This window comes from Oncorhynchus clarkii, chromosome 6 (genome assembly GCF_045791955.1).
Source record: "Oncorhynchus clarkii lewisi isolate Uvic-CL-2024 chromosome 6, UVic_Ocla_1.0, whole genome shotgun sequence".
NCBI lineage: Eukaryota > Metazoa > Chordata > Actinopteri > Salmoniformes > Salmonidae > Oncorhynchus > Oncorhynchus clarkii.
The window spans coordinates 42823391-42848934 of NC_092152.1; the positions used below are offsets into that span (position 1 = coordinate 42823391).

A 25544-nucleotide genomic window follows, 5' to 3' on the forward strand; every position below is an offset into this window, starting at 1 on the left:
GTGTGTGTGGATGCTGGCAGCCTGCTGCCTCCTGTTACAACTCTACTCCTCCTATCTGTCTTGCAGATGACGGCCTGAGATTAGATTACAAACACAGCACATTTTGTTAATTCACTAGCCATGTCAGTGACAATGCTAATTTGAATGGCATCTCATCTCCTTCTCCTCTTGTGTTGTGAATTTGACCAGCTTAAAAATTGAGAGTTAGGCAAAACTATGATATTTCTGTGTCTGGATACAGTGTGGTTTCCTGCAGACAAGGGAAACAGCAACCAGCAATGATGGAGTTATATCAGAAGGAGTCTGTGCGGTGGATGAGAAGACACAGCCAGAGTCTCCTTCAGGATCTCTTCTACATGGGTGTTCAAGCTGGGGACAGAGACACACCTGTAAGTGCATATGTCAAAGAGGGTGGAAAAATGTGTCTTAATTTATCTTAATTTTATCTTAATAAGTGCTTAATAAGTGCTAGAGGTGTCACTACAGACCCTGGTTCGATTCCAGACTGTATCACAATCGGCCGTGATTGGGAGTCCCATAGGGTGACGCACAATTTGGCCCAGCATCATCTGGGTTAGGGTTTGGCCGGGGTAGGCCATCATTTTAAACAAGAATTTGTTCTTAACTGACTTGCCTAGTTAAATAAAGGTTAAATAAGATGGAAAAATCTTGACGACCTGACATGTATGTGATTTCTACATCTTCCTACAGATACCAGTACAATCTGGAATTGCTAATAAGACTGTAGCTGCCAGCATCATCAGTGGGAAGAGCAAGCTTCTTCTGCTGGAAAGCCCTGACACTGTGGAAATCTACAGTGTATGTGACAATAAAACAGATCATTTTTAAAAATGTACTATTCTGTATTTACTGTCTTATTCTCATTATGACGGACCTAGTCATAGGTCAGACAGTTCTTCCAGTTTTGAAGGTGCATGTCTGAAGGATTCAAATCCAGTCTACCGTAAGGAGTGTAAGGACATATAACCAAAACATGTCAAAACAAATAATCAAACATCCTTTCCACACTAATTATAGTCTAAATACTCACTCTGGTCTCTTGGTTTGTTTCAGCTTTCACCATAACAGGTTGTGACATCATTTTTCACAGCTTAATAAACCAGTGGCGCACCCAGGGGTAGGAGGGACGGGACATGTCTACCTCCCTGCCATCACAGCCAAGGCCTCCAGTCTGGCTTCAGTCAGAGGCTCTCTGAGCGCTTCCTGCCCTTATCTGTACAGCGAACGCAGAGGATCCTTCTCTTCCATAGGCTCACAGAGAACTGCAGACTATAACAAGAACAAACAGGTAACTTTAGTTTATTTAGTAAATATTATCTTAACTCTATTTCCTGAACTGCATTGTTGGTTAAGGTCTTGTAAGTAAGCATTTCACCTGTTGTATTCAGCGCATGTGACAATGATTTGATAACTAATCTGACTGACTCATAACTGAGATACTGAGATGCATTCAAACAAATATGAGAAAATGTTATCTCTTTTTAAGATCACATCTCACCTTCGTCCGCTGTACCAGAGTAACCTAAAGGCATTGAAGGAGGCCAAGCGATCCAATGTCACCGTGACGATGACCTACCTGGGGTCTGCACGGTCACAGCAGGACGAGCTGAAAGTGCTCCAGCAGATCTGTGGAGGAGAGAACATCTGTGTCTTCAAGGGCTTGGTACAACCAGGAGGTAGGTCCCCTTAAATCCATACAGGGCTCTAAATTCACTTTAAAAAGTTAGAAGCACAAAATAGTATTTAGCACAATTTTTTTATTTATTTAAATTGATTATATAGCTTAGGCCCAAGCTTACATTAGTAACTATACAGGAGCCCCCCTTCTTCCAGTGCCGTCAAGTTACCAGGTATCTACCCCATTCATAGACGCTAACTAATTTAGCGTCTGTTGACGATAGTATCTTCTTTACCGGGGGAGTTTTGTTAGGAGCCCCGACTCTCGGTCTGAAAGTTAACACACATTGCTTGCGGTACTGTTTTGGAAATATTTTTTTAATTTGTATTTTATTTAACCTTTATTTAAGTAGGCAAGAACAAATTCTTATTTACAATGACGGCCTACCAATAGGCCTCCTGTGGGGATAGGGGCTGGGATTAAAAATACAAATAAATTAAATAAGAATATAGGACAAAACACACATCACAACAAGAGAGACAACACAACACTACATAAAGAGAGACCTAAGACAACAAAATAGCATGGCAGCAACACATGACAACACAGCATGGTAGCAACACAACATGACAACAACATGGTAGCAATACAACATGGTTGCAGCACAAAACAGGGTACAGACATAGTTGGGCACAGACAACAGCATAAAGGGCAAGAAGGTAGAGACAACAATACATCACACAAAGCAGCCACAACTGTCAGTAAGAGTATCCATGATTGAGTCTTTGAATGAAGAGATTGAGATAAAACTGTCCAGTTTGAGTGTTTGTTGCAGCTCTTTCCAGTCGCTAGCTGTAGCGAACTGAAAAGACGAGCAACCTAGGGATGTGTGTGCTTTGGGGACCTTTAACAGAATGTGGGTGTTGAATGTGGAGGATGAGGGCTGCAGTAGATGTCTCAGGTAGGGGGGAGAGAGGCCTAAGAGGGTTTTATAAATACGCAACAACCAGTGGGTCTTGCGACGGGTATACAGAGATGACCAGTTTACAGAAGAGTATAGAGTGCAGTGATGTGTCTATAAAGAGCATTGGTAGCAAATCTGATGGCCGATTGGTAAAGAATATCTAGCCGCTCAAGAGCACCCTTAACTGCCGATCTCCACAATCTAGCGTGGGTAGGATGGTCATCTGAATCAGGGTCAGTTTGGCAGCTGGGGTAAAAGAGGAGCAATTACGATAGAGGAAACCATGTCTAGATTTAACTTCAGCCTGCATGTGCTGAGAGAAGGACAGTATACCATCTAGCCATACTGCCAAGTACTTGTATGAGGGGACTACCTCAAGCTCTAAACCCTCAGAAGTAGTAATCACAACAGTGGGGAGATGGGCATGCTTCTTACCAAACAACATGACCTTTGTTTTGGAGGTGTTCAGAACAAGGTTAAGGGCAGAGACACTAAGAAAGCTTTGTTGTAGAGCGTTTAACACCAAATCTGGGGAAGGGACAGTTGAGTATAAGACTATCATGTGCATATAAATGGACGAGAGAGCTTCCTACTGCCTGAGCTACAGTGGGGAGAACAAGTATTTGATACACTGCCGATTTTGCAGGTTTTCCTACTTACAAAGCATGTAGAGGTCGGTAATTTTTATCATAGGTACACTTCAACTGTGAGAGACGGAATCTAAAACAAAAATCCAGAAAATCACATTGTATGATTTTTAAGTAATTCATTTGCATTTTATTGCATGACATAAGTATTTGATCACCTACCAACCAGTAAGAATTCCGGCTCTCACAGACCTGTTAGTTTTTCTTTAAGAATCCCTCCTGTTCTCCACTCATTACCTGTATTAACTGCACCTGTTTGAACTCGTTACCTGTATAAAAGACACCTGTCCACACACTCAATCAAACAGACTCCAACCTCTCCACAATGGCCAAGACCACAGAGCTGTGTAAGGACATCAGGGATAAAATTGTAGACCTGCACAAGGCTGGGATGGGCTACAGGACAATAGGCAAGCAGCTTGGTGAGAAGGCAACAACTGTTGGCGCAATTATTAGAAAATGAAAGAAGTTCAAGATGACGGTCAATCACTCTCGGTCTGGGGCTCCATGCAAGATCTCACCTCGTGGGGCATCAATGATCATGAGGAGGGTGAGGGATCAGCCCAGAACTACACGGCAGGACCTGGTCAATGACCTGAAGAGAGCTGGGACCACAGTCTCAAAGAAAACCATTAGTAACACATTACGCCGTCATGGATTAAAATCCTGCAGCGCACGCAAGGTCCCCCTGCTCAAGCCAGCGCATATCCAGGTCCGTCTGAAGTTTGCCGTGTGAAGTTTGCCAATGACCATCTGGATGAACCAGAGGAGGAATGGGAGAAGGTCATGTGGTCTGATGAGACAAAAATATAGCTTTTTTTGGTCTAAACTCCACTCGCCGTGTTTGGAGGAAGAAGAAGGATGAGTATAACCCCAAGAACACCATCCTAACTGTGAAGCATGGAGTTGGAAACATCATCCTTTGGGGATGCTTTTCTGCAAAGGGGACAGGACGACTGCACCGTATTGAGGGGAGGGTGGATGGGGCCATGTATCGCGAGATCTTGACCAACAACCTCCTTCCCTCAGTAAGAGCATTGAAGATGGGTTGTGGCTGGGTCTTCCAGCATGACAACGACCCGAAACACACAGCCAGGGCAACTAAGGAGTTGCTCCGTAAGAAGCATCTCAAGGTCCTGGAGTGGCCTAGCCAGTCTCCAGACCTGAAACCAATAGATAATCTTTGGAGGGAGCTGAAAGTCCGTATTGCCCAGCGACAGCCCCGAAACCTGAAGGATCTGGAGAAGGTCTGTATGGAGGAGTGGGCCAAAATCCCTGCTGCAGTGTGTGCAAACCTGGTCAACAGGTTTCTGTACCAAATATTAAGTTCTGCTTTTCTGATGTATCAAATACTTATGTCATGCAATTAAATGCAAATTAATTACTTAAAAATCATACAATGTGATTTCTGAATATTTGTTTTAGATTCCGTCCCTCACAGTTGAAGTGTACCTATGATAAAAATTACAGACCTCTACATGCTTTGTAAGTAGGAAAACCTGCAGAATTGGCAGTGTACCAAATACTTGTTCTCCCCACTGTATGTTGTTGATGTAAATTGAGAAGAGTGTGGGGCCTAGGATCGAGCCTTGGGGTACACCCTTGGTGACAGGCAGTGGCTGAGACAGCAGATGTTCTGACTTTATACACTGCACTCTTTGAGAGAGGTAGTTAGCAAACCAGACCAAAGACCCATCAGAGACACCAATACCCCTTAGCCGGTCCGCAAGAATGGAATGTTCTACCATATCAAAAGCTTTGGCCAAGTCAACAAAAATAGCAGCACAACATTGCTTAGAATCAAGGGCAATAGTGACATCATTGAGGAACTTTGAGGTTGCAGTGACACATCCATAACCTGAGTGGAAACCAGATTGCATACCAGAGAGAATACTATAGACATAAAGAAAGACAGTAAATTGATTATTGACATGTTTTTCCAACACTTTTGATAAATAGGGCAATAAGAAATAGGCCTATAACAGTTAGGCTCAGCTTGATCTCCCCCTTTAAATAAAGGACTAACCTTGGCTGCCTTCCAAGCAATGGGAACCTTTGGAGGAGAGAAAAGGTCAGAGATAGGCTTGACGATTATAGGGGCTGCAAACTTAAAGAAGAAAGGGTCTAAACCATCTGATCCAGATATTTTTTTGTGGTCAAGTTTAAGGAGTTCATTTAGCACCTCGGACTCTGTGACCGTCTGCAGGGAGAAACTTTGTAGTGGGGCAGGGGAAAAAGAGGGAGGAACATTGAGGCTAGTTGCATTAGCAGCTGTGGGAGATGAGGAATTGTTGGACGGGCAAGGAGGCATGGCTGAGTCAGGTAGGAATCCTGACTTAAAGAAGTGGTGATTAAAGAGCTCAGCCATGTGCTTCTTGTCAGTAACAACCACATCATCAACTTTAAGGGACATGGGCAGATGTGAGGAGGGTTTATTCTCCATGTCTTTAACCGTTTTCCAGAACTTCTTGGGGTGAGACCCACAGAGAGAGAACTGCTCCTTAAAGAAACTAACTTTGGCCTTCCGGATAGCCTGAGTGCACTTATTTCTAATTTTCCTGAATGAGTGCCAGTCAGCCTGAGTATGCGTGTGCCGAGCCTTTCGCCAAATGCAATGCTTGAGGTGGAGTATCTCTGCAAGATCACAGTCGAACCAGGGGTTGAACCTGTTTTTAATTCTAATTTTCTTTATGGGGCGTGTTTGTTAACAATATCACTGAAGATATAAAAAAAGAAGGTCACTGTGTGTTCATACAGTTCTGTCGGGTACCAACAACCAATATATATATATATATATATATTGAAAAAACAACCTTAGGATTGATTATAAAAGGAACATTTATTGTGTAACTAGGAGTCTCGTGAGTGCAAACATCCGAAGATCAACAAAGGTAAGCGATTTAATTTATTGCTTTTCTGACTTTCGTGACCAATCTACTTGGTGGCTAGCTGTTTGTAATATTTTGTCTACTGAGAGAAATGTTCTTACATAAACGCTTGGATCGCTTTCGCCGAAAAGCTTTTTTGAAATGTGACACGCCAGGTGGATTAACAACAACAAGCTAAACTGTGTTTTGCTATATTGCACTTGTGATTTCATGAAAATGTAATATTTGTAGTAATTTAATTTGAATTTGGCTCACTGCAATCCAGCTGATGTTGACGTAAATGATCCCATTAACGGGATGGGTGCATCAAGTTGTAAGAGCATTTCTGTTGCAGTATTCTTTTTGAATCCTGTGCTTTGTTTACGTGAAATGGGGAGTAGGTTTTGTTTCAACTCCCTGGAGACAGTATTGACCTGAGAGAAAATCGTAGCTGCTCAATGCATTTCATACCGACAAGCTTTTGTGTTGTTTTAGATGTAAAACTGATGTACTGACCAGGATGGCATTCTGTTCTAGCATTAGCCAGCCCAGACTATGCTGCAGGATATCTAATGCTTAAACAGACTGCCATTTTTGCTGTTAAACCACTTTAAGCACACATTAGCCTATGCTGCTGTGTGATCTCAAGATGCATGTTGTGTGCAGCACTGACACGTACACGACTCTTCTGTTGATTTAAGTATCAACACAGTGACTTGGTATTTGTCTGGTGATTATCTGCTCTTGTACTTACTCCTCTATTTGCCCAACTCTCTTGTCTTGCAGCTGGTCCCAATTTGCTCCCTATCACTACAGATCTGTAAGGTGGACCCTCCACCACTACACTGCTTATACTTTTCCAAAGCCTTCAGATCCGCAGACATCAATGGGTTAGGGCCAAGGGGGGGGGGGGGGGGGATATGGAGCACATTGCGACCAACTGATAGTCCTCACTAACTATCTGATCTAGTTTTGCACAATTCCGCTGTCACGCTGGGTCATTTTAATGTGAATTTGTTCATTCCTCAACTGTGGAAAATGAGAAATGCCTTGCAAGATCACGTCTCAAGTTTGTTAATACCAATAAAAGTTTTGAACTTACCTGATGCGCTGGAGTGCTAATTCTGTGTGTTTACCATTCACTGCTTTCTGAAAACCAACTGCTCCCTGTCCTTGTAGTGCCTCTCCATCCTTTCATGGAAGTTTGTGTCAATTGCAGGTGTATGCTACAACTCTTTAAATGTGATAAAGAATATATTTTCCCCTATGGCTGCTCTATGGCAAGGTCACAGCACATTCTCAACTGGTGGACCGCAGGTCGTAATCCCGACCCAGAATGGGTAAAACAAGGACTGCGGATCTCAATAAAAAAAGTTGGGTGGGGGGCATTCAGTCAGGTTTTGACTCCTAGTATCATATGAACACACATAAGCCATGGAAAATGTCTTGAATTGCATGAAATTAGCTTTAACTGCTACATTTTCCCTTCACTCCATGGCCTAATGTGTAGAATTACAGAAAATGAGCCCCAATGTTTTTTTTTCTCTCTGCCAACAAATCAACTCATTCATTGAATCAGATGGCTCATTCATCACAAAACCGACTGTTATTGCCAACTGCTTTAATGATTTATTCTTTGGCAAGATTAGCAAACTTTGACATGCCAGCAACAAACGCTGACACTACACATCCAAGTATAGCTGACCAAATTATGAAAGACAAGATTTGTAATTTTGAATTCCATAACGTGAGTGTGGAAGAAGTGAAAACATAATTGGTGTTTATCAACAATGACAAGCCACCGGGGTCTGACAACCTGGATGGACAATTATATGATAATAGTGGACGAAATTGCCACTCCTATTTGCCATATCTTCAATTTACTTGAAAGTGTGTGCCCTCAGGCTTGGAGGGAAGCAAAAGTAATTCCGCCACCTAAGAATAGTAAAGCCCCCTTTATTAGCTCAAATAGCTGACCAATCAGCCTTTTACCAACCCTTAGTAAATTGACTTTGGTTCATAACAGGGCAGCACGTCTGGCCCTTGGATGAACACAGAGAGAAAACATTAATAATCTGCATGTTAATTTTTCCTGGCTCAAAAAGGAGCAGAGATTGACTTCATTCCATTTATGTTAGTCACATGTCTGTGGAACTTGATCAGTTTATGTCTCAGTTGTTGAATCTTGTTGTTCATACAAATATTTACACATGTTATGTTTGCTGAAAATAAACGCAGTTGACAGTGTGAGGAAGTTTATTTTTTTGCTGAGTTCATAAGCATCCGGATTAGTGTCCCGTTCCTTGAAAGCGGCAGCTCTAGCCTTTACCTCGGTGCGGATGTTGCCTGTAATCCATGACTTCTGCTTAGGAAATGTACGTACTGTCACTGTGGGTACGACGGCATCGTCTATGCACTTATTGATGAAGCTGATGACTGAGGTGGTCTACTCCTCAATGCCATTAGATGAATCTCGGAACATATTCCAGTCTGTGCTTGCAAACAGTCCTGTAGCGTAGCATCCGTGTCATCTGACCACTTCGGTATTGAGCGAGTCACTGGTACTTCCTGCTTTCGTTGGGATTTGTTGTTATTCAACAACAGATGACTAGTTGTCATGCTAGTTTTGCTTGAGAAATATTGCACCAAACATCTTAGATGTAAAATTGCGCGACTAAGCCCTCCTTGGCAAAGATATCAAAATTAATGACAGATTTCTTGATTTATCTTAGATTGATTTGAACTATTTTGAGTAGTTCTACTGAGTATGTTGTTGATATGGTGTCTCAAGAGGTACAAACAGTAATATTGTCACTTTCTTTCTTGTTTTTCAAGCTAATGTCTTTTTAAATGTGAAGCCATGACCCAGACATGTGAGGGGGCTGTGCAATCGAACCATAGGGACATGCCTTCCCGTTCGGCTGCGGCAGTGTATCGAACCTTGCTATATGAGCCAAATTACAATTCCTACCAAGTGGGTTAACTCTATTGCCTTTCATGCCAGATACCTGGGTTTGCTTCCCTGTCCCACCGTTTGCTATAATACTCTTCCCATCTGCTCACACAGTACTGAATCTTTTGCATTTATCACAGTGGATGGGCTTGAGCATAAGTATCTCACAAAGCCTAAATATACACTACATGACCATAAGTATGTGGACACCTGCTCGTCGAACATCTCATTCCAAAATAATGGCCATTAATATGGAGTTGGTCCACCATTTGCTGCTATAACAGCCTCCACTCTTCTGGGAAGACTTTCCACTAGATGTTGGAACATTTCTGCAGGGACTTCCTGCCATTTGCAGGGACTTCCTTCCTTTTGTTTCCTTTCTCATTCTCACGCTCATCTTTTCCAGCAACTTTCAAATAGAACATGTTTACTTCAGCCATATAATGGTGTACGCCATCTACTGTACAGGTGGATAAAAAGATCCCAAATGGAAAAAATGTGGGATAATGTTATTTATTTTATTTTATTCATATTACATTAAAAAAATCAAAAAAATCCATACAAACTATCAATATCAACATTTGAATGAAACTAAATCAGCCTTCTTTTCTGTTCTAATCAGGTCCCTACACAGACTAAGAAGGATCCTGTGATGGCGGGACATTTCCTGGTGACAGTAGTCCTTGTAGTGCTTCTGCCGTTAAATCTTGGCGGCCCAAAAACTTCTCGGTGCAGATATGATGTCCAACTTCTTGGAATTCTTGGACACTTGTGCAGTACAATTAATAACTGTGGCTAAGTAGAATTCTTGCCACCTCCATATTTGGAGCATACAATCATCGAAGCTCTGCAGATTTTGTTGTGAGGATACAGAATCAATAGACCATTTATTTTGGTATTGCCCTCAGGTGGCCTGTTTCTGGTCTCAGTTTCAGGAATGGCTGAAAATCTAAAAATTACCCTAGAAATAGTACTGTTGGGAGATCTGGAGGGACCGTGTCAGGCCATTCCTAATATACTAATACTCTTAGTAAAAGTATTTATCTTCAACTCGCAGTCTGTGGATTCTATTCGATTAGATAGATTGAAATTGTATGTTGAAAAATACATAGTTTAAAGATATTTGGTGCATAGAAATCTGAAGAGGGTTTGCCAGCAGAGATAGATGGGATAGGCTGAGGGAAGCTGAGGGTTGTGATGTGTAATTGGAGAGTGGAGTTTCTGGGCGGGGGATAGAATGACGGTCAAAGATAAAAGTATACAAAATAAAGTCACAATAAAACATAACAAAAAGTAAGTTTGAATGACACTGCGGGGGAAGTGTTTTTACAGCTAATGCTGGTTTGCCTGAGGCTGATGCCGTGCAGGTGTTTGTACTCATGCATATACACACACTCATTCAAATGCACAAATGTGCACTTACACAGACACACACACATGTTAATAGTGCCATACATGCACTCAAACATATTCAGTTGGCCTTGCTGTTATGATTCTTGTTGTCCTTGATGTATTTAGTTTTTTGCATTGTTGTTTTCTGTTTTCCTTTGTCTTTCTCTCTTTTCTCTTTTGTTCATTTTATTGGTTATTGGGGAGGGTCTTGGGGGTGAGGAATGTATTTGTATTTATTTTTTATCTTACTTTCTCAGGGGGTGGGGGGGACTGTGGGAGGCGTCTCGGATGGTTGAGGGGCAGCTCTTGGGGAACTGTGTGGGGGGGGGGGGGGGGGGGCTGGTGGCCTGGCGGTTGGGAGTTTGGGAGTTTGGTTGGGAGTTTGGGCCAGTGGCTGATGGATCACTGGTTCGGGTCCCCGCTTTTGACCTTGTGGAGGATCTGTCGACGTGCCCTTGAGCGGGGCGTTGGCCCTGGTTGCTTCTGTGTGTCGTTCTGGATGGGAGTCTGTTGGATGACTCCCTCTCCTTTTGCTCTATATATATACACATGATTTGAGACCTTTTTGTTCCATTCTTGGACTTCACTGTTGTCCACTACTTTTTCTGGCTAACTGTACTCGACTTGCTTTCAGCTAAAAAAGACACTTCTGCTTCCGCCATCTCCCCGTGCCTCCTATCACCCCAAAGAACGGCGTTGCAGTTCGGAAAGTGGAGGCTTTTATATATTTCAAAATGGCATCCTGTTGGTCAGATTTTTTTCCGTTTACCATTCACATCATGTTTTGTTTTCTATTCCCATTGTGATTGGTCCCTGAATCTAGGCCAGTTTGAAATACATAAACCCTCCTTCAGTTCTTGGTCTGTAACACCTTGAGTTGATGATGACGGCTTCAATGTGCGCTGCTGTGCGCTGCTCAAATGATACAAATGTAACAACTCTTAGAATACGTAGAATTTTGCCATTATCTGGGTGAATATTTGTTAGGTGCACAGTGCTACCAAATCAATCAAATGTATTTATGAAGTCCTTTTTACATCAGCAGAGTGCCTTTACAGAAACCCAGCCTAAAACCCCAGACAGCAAGCAATGTCGATGTAGAAGCACGGAAAAACTACCTAGAAAGGCATGAACCAGTAGTATTCTACACCACTACCAAATCAAAATTCCTAATCACAGCAAGAATAGTTAGGAGCATATGCAACCAAAATGGTGTTGATTTTATTTTTGGGCTATTCAACTTAGTTAAAAAAATAAATAAAAAAAAACTGAATTTTACACACCACTTCTCTGTATGTGGAGTTCTCCCTATAGCGCTGCATCTCAATTATTTGGGGGAAAAACTGCGTCCTGTAGATGACACAGCCCTTCATCTTAAATCGAGATGCACCGTGGCTTATCCTGTTCTCATACTCCAGCCTCTCTGTGAGCTGTTTTTATGTGTGTGTCTCAGGGGAGTGGGAATAAAGGGGGTGATGGGGAGAGAACAATGTCTTACGGGTGAACCAAGGTAAAGTTTTGTAGCATGTAGACTCTTATGTTGAACTGATCCTCTTATGTCCCTTTATATCCTCACCTCTAACTCCCCTGTTCTGTCTCCTGTGTTCCCTCCTGCAGAGCAGTTCCAATGGGTCTCCCAGAGGCACCGGGGTTACCCCTTTAGCGGCACCATGTATGTGAACAGCCTCATCGCTGCTAGGATCAGCTCCTGCTGTGAGTACCGCTATGCCCTGGGCTTCCAGCAGGGCAAGAAGAGCTGCTTCAGACTCACCTGGCTGGCTGGAGGGATGCCCTGCTATAGGTGAGCATTCAACCCATAGATAGACAATATATTGATATTACATATATGATTCAACCTCTCTCAGATGATGGAGTAAGACTACAAATTAATATCATGTCAGCTCAACTTCTTCACTTACAAATTATTGTCAGTTTAGGTAAGCATGCAACCTAGTTTAAGCTTATTTATAGCCATTTGTTGGATTTTTCTGTTCGATTTCTCAAACAATAAACACACACAAAGCCAAACAAGCAATAAATAGTCAGTAGAAATTGCTTATATATGATGGGCTATTTCTGCTTAAAGGGATACTTCGGGATTTTGCCATGCTAGGAGATACCCATAGACTTCCAGTCATTGCGCTAACACTATTTAGCATTGGCTCGCAAACCTACCTCTAACTTCCTTCATACAGAGACATACAAATGGTATCCACTGTCCTCATTGCCAAAATCCTGAAGTATCCCTTTATCCTCTAGCCATCAATGTCACCGTTAACCAAAGCCCTGGTTATAACAACGTTTGATGTTTACTATAAAAACCTGAACACAGACTGACAGAAAGCGAGAAGATCCCTGCCCATGTCTTATGGCAGTGAGCAATGACTTTTACCCACTGTGTTCCTATTGACCGGCCTACAACAGGAATGTTACAAGTCACGTTCAAAATGTATTTTTCATTATTTTCAGATGTACAAGTTTCCGAAACAAATACAGCTCCTACCAGCAGCTGAACAATGGCACACAAGAGAACCTCAGTCTGCCTCCAGACCAAAACCCTGGCAATGGTATAAAGCACGGAAATGAAGGGCTGTCTCAAAGTCATCAACTTTCCTACTCATTCATCAACAATTCCTGTTTTTAATGTTCTGCGTGGTCCTCATTTCAGAAACAAACCCGCTGCCTCTCAGAAGTCTCTGTTTGAGCATGCTGTCGGCTATTTAAGAAACAAAGCACAGCAAACATTTTGAAAGTTATTTATTCAATAAATGACACATTCAATTGCATGATTTATTTTATTATTCTAATAGCATGCTATGTGTATGAATGGATTTAATATCTAGTCCCCACTAAGTTAGTTTTTTAAAAATCGCTTTGATACTACTTCAAAGGAATATGCTGAATTTTGAAAACTCGTACAAAACTCCAAACAGGTAACACTGTAGTCTTAGATTCAAAACCTTTCATTGTGTATTCATTTTGTTTGTAGACATCTTTCACCACACAGCCATTTATCCAAAACACAGTTTCACTGTGAAATATAACGAGAACATTGAACTATTCACCAAAACACAACATAATGACATCTTCGCAATTGAGTTATTTTTTAACAACCAGTTAATCCAATAGCACAAAATGTAAGATACTGTACATGTTTCAAAATTGCCCTTTGAATGTCGTATGCTACAGTACTGTAAATTACAGTACATTACACTGTTTTTCACATTAGGAAATACACTTGCACTACCCATTACAATTGACTGAACATCACTGTTCCATGTGTGATCGAAGGTTAGATCATTGAATGTAATCCAATGGGAGAAAAAAACAAAAGAAACAATGTTTAGCAGGCACGAGTTGGTGTAAAGCTTGTCTTTATCATTTGGCCACAGGTTCTCATCGTGCACTTGGGGAAAACATTTTGGCATGGCGAATCCAAGCCTGACATACAGTAGGTCTGGATTGAAATCATTGCATGCCTCCATCCATGGCCTGAAGGAGGGTGGTACGCTCATGAGGATAGCAATCATGCATCTTCCACCTCTATTGTAATTGTGTATTGTACTTGTGAAAATAGTACCAAAGCGATAAAAGAAAACTGTATTTGTTACATACGGTATATACGGTTTGTACATACGGTTTACGTTTACAGTACAGTACATTGTATGATGGCGCCGGAGAAGATGGCTGACGTTTTACATGCTCCTAACCTAATGTGTTTTTTGTTCGTTTTTTTCATTGTTTGTAACTTATTTTTTTAACTTATTCTGTACATAATGTTGCTCTTATGACCGAAAATAACTTCTGGACATCATAACAGCGAATACTCACCACGAACTGGCAGAAGCTTTTTTTTCCCATTAAATGAGTCCGACGAGCCCGACGTGAAGGACATACTGCTTTCCCGGGAACAGGCTCAAATCCCCGTCATTTGCATGAAGAGAAGACGGAAAAAAGAGGACGGAGGTCGGGCTGCCTTCTGAGAATTCTTAGGCGATCAAATAAACACCCACTTCCTTCCGTTCTACTAGCTAACATGCAATCATTGGAAAATAAAATTTACAACCTACGAGGAAGATTGAACTACATTAAAAACTGTAATATCTTGTGCTTCACGGAGTCGTGGCTGAACAACGACATTATCAACATACAGCTAGCCCTTTATGCGTTGTATTGGCAGGATAGAACAGCGGTGTCTGGTAAGACAAGGAGGGACGGACTATGTATATTTGTAAACAAAAGCTAGTGCACGATATCTAAGGAAGTCTCGAGGTTTTGCTAGCCAAAGGTGGGGTATCTCATGATAAGCTGAAGACCACACTAACTACCTAGAGAATTTTCATCTGTATTTTTCGTAGCTGTCTACATACCACCACAGACCGATGCTGCCACTAAGACCGCACTCAGTGAGCTGTATTCCACCATAAGCAAACAGGAAAACGCTCACCCAGAGGCGGCGCTCCTAGTGGCCGGGGACTTTAATGCAGGGAAACTTAAATCTGTTTTACCAAATTTCTATCAGCATGTTAAATGTGCAACCAGAGGGAAAAAAACTCTAGACCACCTTTACTCCAGATGAGTACAAAGCTCTCCCTCACCCTCCATTTGGCAAATCTAACCATAATTCTATCCTCCTGATTCTTGCTTACAAGGGACAATTAAAGCTGAAAGCACCAGTGACTGGGTCAATAAAAAAGTGGTCAGATGAAGGAGATGCTAAGCTAAAGGACTGTTTTGCTAGCACAGACTGGAATATGTTCCGGGATTCAAGGCACTTAACCCACTGTTCCTAGGCCGTCATTGAAAATTAGAATTAGTTCATAACTGACTTGCCTAGTTAAATAAAGGTCAAATCAATAAAATAAAATAAATATTATTCCGATGGCATTGAGGAGTACACCACATCAGTCATTGGCTTCATCAATAAGTGCATCGACGATGTCGTCCACACAGTGATTGTACGTACATACCCCAACCAGAAGCCATGGATTACAGGCAACATCCGCAAAGGGTAGAGCTGCTGCTTTCAAGGAGTGGGACTCTAACCCGGAAGCTTAGAAGAAATCCCGATCTGCCCTCTGAAGAACCATAAAACAGGCAAAGCGTCAATACAGGACTAAGATCAAATCGTACTACATCTGCTCTGACACTCGTCGGATGTGGCAGGGCTTTCAAACCTTTACAGACTACAAAGGGAAGCACAGCCGAGAGCTATCCAGTGACACGAGCCTATCAGACGAGCTAAACTGCTTCTATGCTTGCTTCAAAGCAAATATCACTGAAACATCTCATGAAGCATGAGAGCACCAGCTGTTCCGGACAAATGTGTGATCACTCTGTCCACAGCTGATGTGAGTAAGACCTTTAAACAGGTCAACATTCACAAGGTTGCAGGGCCAGATGGATTACCAGGACGTGTACTGCGAGCATGCGCTGACCAACTGGCAAGTGTCTTCACTGACATTTTCAACCTCTCCCTGTCTGAGTCTGTAACACCAACATGTTTTAAGCAGACCCCCATAGACCCTGTGCCCAAGAACACTAAGGCAACCTGCCTAAATGACTACCGACCCTTAGCACTCACGTCTGTAGCCATGAAGTGCTTTGAAAGGCTGGTCATGGCTCACATCAACACCATTATCCCAGAAACCCTAGACCCACTCTAATTTGCATACCGCAATAACAGATCCACAGGTGATGCAATCTCTATTGCACACCACGCTGCCCTTTCCCACCTGGACAAAAGGAACACCTATGTGAGAATGCTATTCATTGACTACAACTCAGCATTCAACACCATAGTGCCCTCAAAGCTTGTCAATAAGCTAAGGACCCTTTGACTAAACACCTCCCTCTGCAACTGGGTCCTCAGATCCTCAAAAGGTTCTACAGCTGCACCATCGAGAGCATCCTGACTGGTATGGAAACTGCTCGGCCTCCGATCGCAAGGCACTACAGAGGGTAGTGCGTACTGCCCAGTACATCACTGAGGCCAACCTTCTTGCCATCCAGGACCTCTATATCAGGCGGCGTCAGTGGAAGGCCCTAAAAATTGTCTAAGACTCCAGCCACCCTAGTCATAGACTATTCTCTCTGCTCCCACACGGCAAGCGGTACCGGAGCGCCAAGTCTACTGTAGGCTTCTAAACAGCTTCTATCCCCAAGCCATAAGACTCCTGAACATCTAATCAAATGGCTACCCAGAATATTTGCATTGCCCCCCCCCCCCCCCCCCCCCACCACCTCTTTTACGCCACTCCTACTCTCTGTTATTATCTATGCATAGTCACTAATAACACTACCTACATGTACATATTACCTCAAATACCTCGACTAACCGGTGTCCCCGCACATTGACTCTGTACCAGTACCCCCTGTATATTGTCTCGCTATTGTTACTTTACTGCTGCTCTTTTAATGACTTATTAATTTTATTTCTAATTCTAATTCATATTTTTTAAACTGCGTTGTTGGTTAGGGGCTTGTAAGTGAGCATTTCACTGGAAGGTCAACACCTGTTGTATTTGCGCCGCACGTGACTAATACAATTTGATTTGATTTGATCTCTGATCTTGTACATACAGTGCATTCAAAAGTATTCAGACCCCTTGACTGTTTCCACATTTTGTTACGTTACAGCCTTTATTCTAAAACTGATGAAATCCTTTTCTTTCCTCACCAATCTACACACAATACCCATAATGACGATGCAAAAACTGTTATTTTTTTATTTTGCCCCCCCAAAAGAAATCACTGAACTATATCACATTTACATAAGTATTCAAACCGTTTACTCAGTACTTTGTTGAAGCGCCTTTGGCAGAGATTACAGTCTCGTGTCTTCTTGGGTATGACGCTACAAGCTTGGCACACCTCTATATGGGGAGTTTCTTCCATTCTTCTCTGCAGATCCTCTCAAGTTCTGTCAGGTTGGATGGGGAGTGTCACTGCACAGCTATTTTCAGGTCTCTCCTGAGATGTACTTTGCTCCCTTCATCTTTGCCTCGATCCTGACTAGATTCTCTGTCCCTGCCGCTGAAAAACATACCCACAGCATGATGCTGCCACCACCATGCTTCACCGTAGGGATGGTGCCAGGTTTCCTCCAGACGTGACTCTTAGCAATCAGGTCAAATAGTTCAATCTTGGTTTCATCAGACCACATAATCTTTTTAGTGAGGATTGGCTTCCGTCTTGCCACTCTACCATAAAGGCCTGATTTGTGGAGTGCTGCAGAGAAGGTTGTCCTTCTGGAAGGTTCTCCCATATTCATAGGGGAACTCTGGAGCTCTGTCAAAGTGACCATCGGGTTTGGTTTTGCTCTGATATGCACTGTCAACTGTGGGATCTTATATAGACAGGTGTGTGCCTTTCCAAATCATGTCCAATTGAATTTACCACAGGTGGAGGAGACCAATCAAGTTGTAGAAACATCTCAAGGAGTATCAATGGAAACAGGATGCACCTGAACTTAATTTCGAGTCTCTTCTTAAAGAGTCTGAATACTTATGGTTTTTATTTTTAATACATTTGCAAAAATGTTGATAAACCTGTTTTCACATTGTGATTATAGGGTTTTGTGTGTAGATTGCTGAGGAAAAAACAAATTTTCATCCATTCTAGAATAAGGCTGTAACGTAATAAAATGTTGAAAAAGTCAAGGGGTCTGAATATTTTACAAATGCACTTTATATATATGGTTTAACTTACTGTGAAGAAAAATTATAATAGTCATCATCATAGTAGTATATTCAAACATTTATCATACTTTTTATGTTTCCACTTTACAGACATACATTTTCATTACAGTTGAAGTCAGAAGTTTACATACTCCTTAGCCAAATATATTTAAAAATGTAATCCTAGTATAAAGTCCCTGTCCCTGACATGACATAACTTTCTGGAATTGTTCAAGCTGTTTAAAGGCACAGTCAACTTAGTGTATATAAACTTCTGACCCATTGGAATTATGATACATTGAGTTATACGTGAAATAATCTGTCTGTAAGCAAGTGTTGGAAAAATGACTTGGGCCATGCACAAAGTAGATTTCCTTACCGACTTGCCGAAACTACAGTTTGTTAACAAGACATTTGTTGAGTGGTTGAAAAACTAGTTTTAATGACTCCAACCTAAGTGTATGTAAACTTCCGACTTCAACTGTATATTGTTCTCAAAATTTGTAGTAGACAAACCAGATGGAAAATCTATAGGTTTACCAAATGTTTACGTGATCATCAATTAAGAGCAGTTCGACTAAAATGTCTTTTAGCAAAAAGACAAGACAATCATATAAAAAATGTTGTGATAATTGTACTGTGAAAGGCAATTACTTTATTTAAAAAATCTTAATGTATTTCTTGATGAAACACTGATTTATTTTGGTGAAAAGTGACTGTATGATTTTGGGTTGTGTTTGAAACAACTGCCTCTTTGATGATCTATTTTGAGTTTTGTACTAAGAGTTGTGAAAATGTACCATATGCTGTACTTTGCACCAAAGTGATAAAAACTGTCCCATAATAATATGTCTTCTGTACAGGCACAGTAGTTGAATGTTGTCCCTCGTCTCCTATGTTTCTCCCAGCCAAACCAGAAACCAAGCCAAAGAAGGCTGTGAGGAGGAGAACTAGGAAGAACCTGAAGGATGGGAGCACTGGTAGCTGGTCTACAGACACTGAAGATCCTGCTTGTACCAAAGTGAAGGAGAACGTGAAGGCAAGGAAGCCCAAAAGACGCAAGAGCCAATCCCATCAGACAAAAGACATCAAGGACACTGCCAATGAGAGAGAGGACAGCAAGGCTCCAGCCAATCACAGAGATGACAGCAAGGCCCTGGTTAATGAGAAAGAAGACGGCAAGGGGTCAGGGTTCACAGGTAAGTGCGAGGACCTATCCCTGTCTGGCCCAGAGAGCAGAACACACCAGAAAAAGACCAGACAAGTTAAGAAGACCCCAGAGAAAGACAAAGACAATGCCAAGACCCCACAAAAAGAGTCCAATAACAGAGTCAACATCCCTGGTGAGTATTATTTTACTCTTTTCACCTCCTGTGTGTGTGTGTGTGTGTGTGTGTGTGTGTGTGTGTGTGTGTGTGTGTGTGTGTGTGTGTGTGTGTGTGTGTGTGTGTGTGTGTGTCATTCCTGGAGATGAGTGAATGGTTAATGGCAGAAGAGTCTGGCATCATGCTACTGTACTTTGAAGTTAAGATACAGATGACCCGCCATTAATCTTCATGAAGGTATTTCCATTTATGTACTTTGTGAGTTGGAAAGAAATTGGAACGAATCAGAGTGTTGCTTTTTAAAGATTCATTGCAGGATGAGGAAGCTCTGAGTAAGCAGAACGGGAAGAAAAATAAGGATTTGGGATCAAATGGGAAAAGCAGAAATGGGGAAAGACTGAAGGACTTCTATGAAGAATGTATGGAAATGAGCACTGGGCTGGACCTGAGCCCAAACAAACAGCACTGGTTCAAGGCAAACAGTGAGTAAATAAACCCCGGCTCAATACGGGCTGGTATACCCCCAGAGTACTTACTGTAACTGATTTATATACACTGCAATACACATATTAATGCGTTATCTAGAATATAAACCTAATATCCATGGTTTTCTGAATTGAGAATGATGAAGTGTTTCATGCTTACATCCACCACTTTTCCATTTCATCCTATCAGTGAACAGGTGGTGCATTATTTGATTTCCATGTCTGTGTGTCCAGTACTGGAAAGGCGGCGTCTGGAGAAGAAGTTGTCATCTTGTCCCAACCCCTCGGGCTCAGATGTGGAGCTAAGTGAGGAGAGTGACAGTGCTCTGCACCCTGACAGGCAGCCAGGGGACCAGGACCGAGCTGTGCTCAACACGAGTCAAACACACATCTCAACGATAGAACAAGATCTACAGGCCCAGGTAGGCTACATGATGTGAAATAAACAAGCTGTGATTATAGTAACTCTGTACACATGCTTCTAGGAAGTGAAAATCAACGGAAACAAGCACCAGAAATAGAAATGGTGCTAATTTGTTGAGAACAGGTGTAGAAAAACCATTAGAAGCTGCCCTTTGGAAGGTACTCCAAAATACACCTCATAATGACATGAAGCTAAATACATTACATTTACACAGTGCAGTTTGTCATAGGGCATCTGTCTGTGTTTGTTAATGTGGGGTCAACAGGCGCTGGCCTCAGATGATGAAGGAGCGTTCAGTTCAACCGCATCCATCATATGATCACCTGATATAGCATGCCGAAACAATCCACACAGTCTAGCAAGGTGGCCTGCTGCATGTGGACAGTGGCCAGACCATAACGTTAGTTTCTCAAGTTAGGTAGTGTCTCCCCCCCCTGTCTGGAGTGGCAGATCGGCGGGGTTTGCACTTTTGGGACTTTTCTATTGGTTCCATTGCAACAGGCAGATCTTAATGAAGCACAGTTTGAGTAAGTATTTTAAATACATTTCAAATAGTATTTGAACACAGGTCTGCTCACTCCATACCTACATACCTCCTTGGTCCATACCACCACTGTCCAAGTCAGATACCTGTCTAAGACATTCCTCAGTTATCCTCACAGACAAACAGAAAATGTCTTGATCCTCTGCTCACAGATTAAGGGTCCAGAATCTGTTTAATATCGATCAAATGTGACTGGGGTGCCGACAGGAATCGCTGAATTTATTGAACTCTGTGCCAATATGAGGAATTCCTGTCTGAATTCTGAAAAGTCTCAGTATTACATAATTCTAGCCAGAAGATATGGATTGTAATTCCTCAATAGGATGAGACAGATGTATTTCAGAATGTGCGCACTGTAGAACCTTCCAAAACACATAGCTGGATGTCATAAGTTGATGATGAGTTCTGCTTATTCTCTAAATCATATAACACAAACAACCTCTGACAGATCTAATGACAAGTCTAAATAGAAGAGGTATCACTGCCTACTCTCCTTGTCATCTCCCTAGCTGGACTCATCATGAGGGGGCTACTTTTTCATTCAATAGAAAGAAGAAAACAAATGATCTGCTTTCATTGACATCCGTCTCTCTGTTTTTTATCTCTCATTACTTTTCACTGTCTTTATCTCTGTCTCTAGCTGGATGTGATGATGCAGGTGTTGAACACGTCTGACGAGGTGGAGCAGCTGGTGCTGAGGAACACTGGCTTGACAGACGCACTCCTACTGAGCCTGGCCGCAGCCCTGAAGAGGAGCCCCTCGGAGGTCACATTCCTCAATCTCAACCTCAACCACCTCGGACCCCAAGGGGCCCACATCCTCCTGGACCTACTGGGGGCCAAGCCCCAGGTCAAAGGACTGCTGTGAGTCACTGTGTGAGTGAGTGAGTGAGTGAGTGAGTGAGTGAGTGAGTGAGTGAGTGTCTAGCCCCAGGTCAAAGGACTGCTGTAGGTGACATTCAAAGTATTTGTTTAGCTCCAGCTTGTATGTCATATTCATAAATCTGTGTCCTGTAAAAAAAAAAGAATATCTCTCTTTTTTACATAAATTGTTCTGTGAACGTTTCATGAGCCTAGGACATTGTGAATGAAGTTGACTTTTTGAAGATACAAGGTTTTTCCAGGACGCCAATGTCAAACCCATTTACCCATTCATGATCAGGACAAGTGTAGGCTCCATATCTCCCAACAAGATCCTGCTGTGGGCCAAGCCCTAGGTCAGAGGGCTGCTCTGACTGTGTCACGGAGCCTTTGATGTTTAGTTCCAGCTAATATGTCATACCTTTAGCAACTATTGCTTGACCCATGGACGCACAAGCATACACGTTATATCTCTCAAGAAGATATGTCAGGTGAGAATGCCCTCAGCGTTCCCTTGAAAAATAGATGTTTGGACCGCAAAGGGAAAACCTGGTAACAACAGGTGGACAACGGCGGCGGAGGGGATCGTTGCCATTTTATGGGTTCCTAACAAACTGTGCTGTTTTGTGTGTTTTTTTGGCATTGTTTGTAACTTATGTTGTACATAATGTTGCTGCTACCATCTCTGATGACTGAAAAGAGCTTCTGGATATCAGAACAGCGATTACTCACCTCACACTGGAAGAAGATTTTTTCTTTCATGATTCCGACGTGAAGGATAGATTGTTTCCCCGAGACCAGGCCCAAATCCCTGTCATTCGTGTGAAGAAAAGACGGAGGTACAGAGGGCGGAGATCGAAGTGCCTTGTTAAAATTGAATCGGCGGGTGGGCAACCAGCCCCTACCATCCGTTTTATTGGCCAGTGTACAATCACTGGAGAATAAACTGGATGAGCTCTGTTCGAGACTCTCCTACCAACGGAACATTAAAAACTGTATGTAATATCTTATATTTCACTTAGTCGTGGCTGAACTACGATACGGATAATATACAGTTGGCTGGGTTTTCTGTGCATCGACAGGACAGAACTGCTAAATCCAGTAAGACTAGGGGTGGTGGAATGTATCTATTTGTCAATAACAACTGTTGCGCAATGTCTAATATTAAGGAAGTCTCAAGGTATTGCTCGCCTGAGGTAGAGTACCTCATGATAAGCTCCAGACCACACTATCTACCAAGAGAGTTTTCATCTATATTTTTCGTAGCCGTCAATTTACCACTACAAACTGATGCTGGCACGAAGACCGCACTCAACGAGCTGTATAAGGCCTTAAGCAAACAAGAAAATGCTCAACCAGAAGCAGCGCTCCTAGTGGGCGGAGACTTTAATGGAGGCAAACTTAAATCTTTTTTACCTAATTATTACCAGCATGTCACATGTACAACCAGAGGAAAACAAACTCTAGACCATCTTTACTCCACACACAGAGACGCATACAAAGCTCTTCCTCGCCTTCCATTTGGAAAATCTGACCATAATTCCATCCTTCTGATTCCTGCTTACAAGCGAAAACTAAAGCATTAAGTACCAGTGACTCGTTCAATACGGAAGTGGTCAGATGACACGAATGCTACATGACCGTACTTACATATCACAATCAGAAGCCATGAATTACGGGCAACACCCACACCGTGCTAAAGGCTAGACTGCTGCCACTTTCAAGGCTGCCACTTTCAAGGACCGGGACAGTAATCCAGATGCTTATAATAAATCCTGCTATGCCCTCAGATGAACAAACAGGCAAAGCATCAATACAGGACTAAGATTGAATCCTACTATACCCGCTATGACGCTCATTGGATGTGGCAGGGCTTGCAAACTATTACGGACCACAAAGGTAAACCCAGCTGTGAGTTGCCCAGTGGTGCGAGCCTACCAGACGTGTTAAATACCTTTTATGCTTGCTTCGAGGCAACACTGAATCATGCATGAAAGCACCAGCTGTTCCGGACGACTGTGTAATCACGCTCTCTGTAGCTGATGTGAGCAAGACGTTTAAACAGGTCTACATTCACAAGGCCGCAGGGCCAGTTGGATTACTAGGACGTGTACTACGAGCATGCGCGGGCCAACAGACAAGTGTCTTCACTGACATTTTCAGCCTCTCCCTGACCGAGTCTGTAGTACCTACATCTTTCAAGCAGACCACCATAGTTCCTGTGCCCAAGAAAGCGAAGGTAACCTGCCTAAATGACTAACACATCAACACCATCATCCCGGAAACTCTATTTCTTGAACTGCATTGTTGGTTAAGGGCTTGTAAGTAAACATTTCACGGTAAGGTGAAATGTTGTATTCAGCGCATGTTAGGTGAGCCACTTCAAAGAAAAATGAAAATGTTAGTTGGAAGTTGTGATTGACGGCTGATTCTTCTTCTTCTCTACAGCTTGTTTGGAAACCAACTGGGAGACCCTGGAGTTCTGACACTACTTAGTGGACTGGCTCAACTCCAGGAGATAACAACGAGACACCCAATATCACTACCATGGATTGAAGACCCCCAGGTCCAGGGCCAGAACCCGTTAACACACTCAGTTGTCCCCCTCCCTCCAACCACAAGGGGCACTCTCTACCCCTTTTCACTGTTGGAGCTGGACATAGGAGGAAACGGGCTGAGCAGCAATGGCCTGAGGATGTTGACATCCTACATGAGACTCCACTCAAGACTGCAGTACCTGGGGCTGGCCCGGACCACTGGTGCGGACCTAGAGGCATGGCGGGAGCTGTTTGACTCTCTGAAGGGAAACGTGACCCTCAGCCATATTATCCTGGATGAGAGTAACCTAGGAGACCAGGGAGCCAGGCTATTCGCTGACACGCTGAGAGCCAATCAGAGCCTGAGGCAGGTGGATCTGGACAGTAATGGGATTGGTGAGGTGGGAGGATGTGAAATCATAGAGGCGCTGCTTTGTAGGACACAGTTTCCGCTGAGACACCTGAGTCTGGAGGGGAATGGTATCAGCACCGGACTAATGGGTAGAATTCAACAGGAAGTGAGATTTAACTGACAGAAACATGTTTTTTTGTGTGTTTTTTTTAAACATATTACAGAACTGGAATTTATCCAAAATGATGAACAATGTAGGGCACGGCGCATAGCACAAAAGAGGAACAGTCAAAATAGATGTTGCGGAAAAGACTAAATAATATGGATTTGTCTGACTATTTCTACACAAGATCAGCATCTAGCTACTGTACACGAGACTAGACTATTCTTCACTGTTAATAAATTACTTCTCACATCTATGTTGAATCATCTCAATTGGAGCTCAGTCAGTGTAAATTGCAGGTCAGTGGAATAAAACTGGAAAAACATTTGACTCTCTTTGCCAACTCACATGGAGGGCCTTTCCCTCTGCTACTGGTGGGCCTGATTTAAATATCTTTGTAGAGCTCACAGACATGGCCATCAGCTCAGCAGGTAGGAGTGCGTTGGGATTTAGCTAGGCTTCTCTGTGGTATGGATGAGACGTCAGAGAAAAGCCCTGTAAAGTAAGTCTTTCTTCCCAGAACCTGTGGTGAGGCCAGGCCAGGATGTTTACCTTGTGCTATTTTCTTCCCACCCTGATTTATTCACAAATGCTGCCCTCAGGACCACACTCTCCTCCTTGTTGACGCTTGTTATTCCCTAAAGTTTAGTATTCCCCTGGAAAATTTGGAGAAATATCCATATCTCGTTACCATGGTGATGCAAACATGAAG

At 42.6% G+C, this 25544-nt stretch overlaps 1 protein-coding gene across 1 annotated transcript; it reads left to right on the forward strand.

The window, feature by feature from the left end:
- The first annotated feature begins 281 nt into the window (after positions 1–281).
- LOC139412377 (uncharacterized) lies at positions 282–24850 on the forward strand. The gene is made up of 11 exons (XM_071159189.1): positions 282–389; positions 712–819; positions 1112–1309; positions 1538–1697; positions 12080–12263; positions 12932–13029; positions 19050–19484; positions 19772–19948; positions 20186–20373; positions 21560–21783; positions 24229–24850. Exons 1-11 carry the CDS (start codon positions 282–284, stop codon positions 24848–24850), a joined length of 2502 nt encoding a protein of 833 aa, XP_071015290.1.
- The last annotated feature ends 694 nt before the right edge of the window (positions 24851–25544 follow it).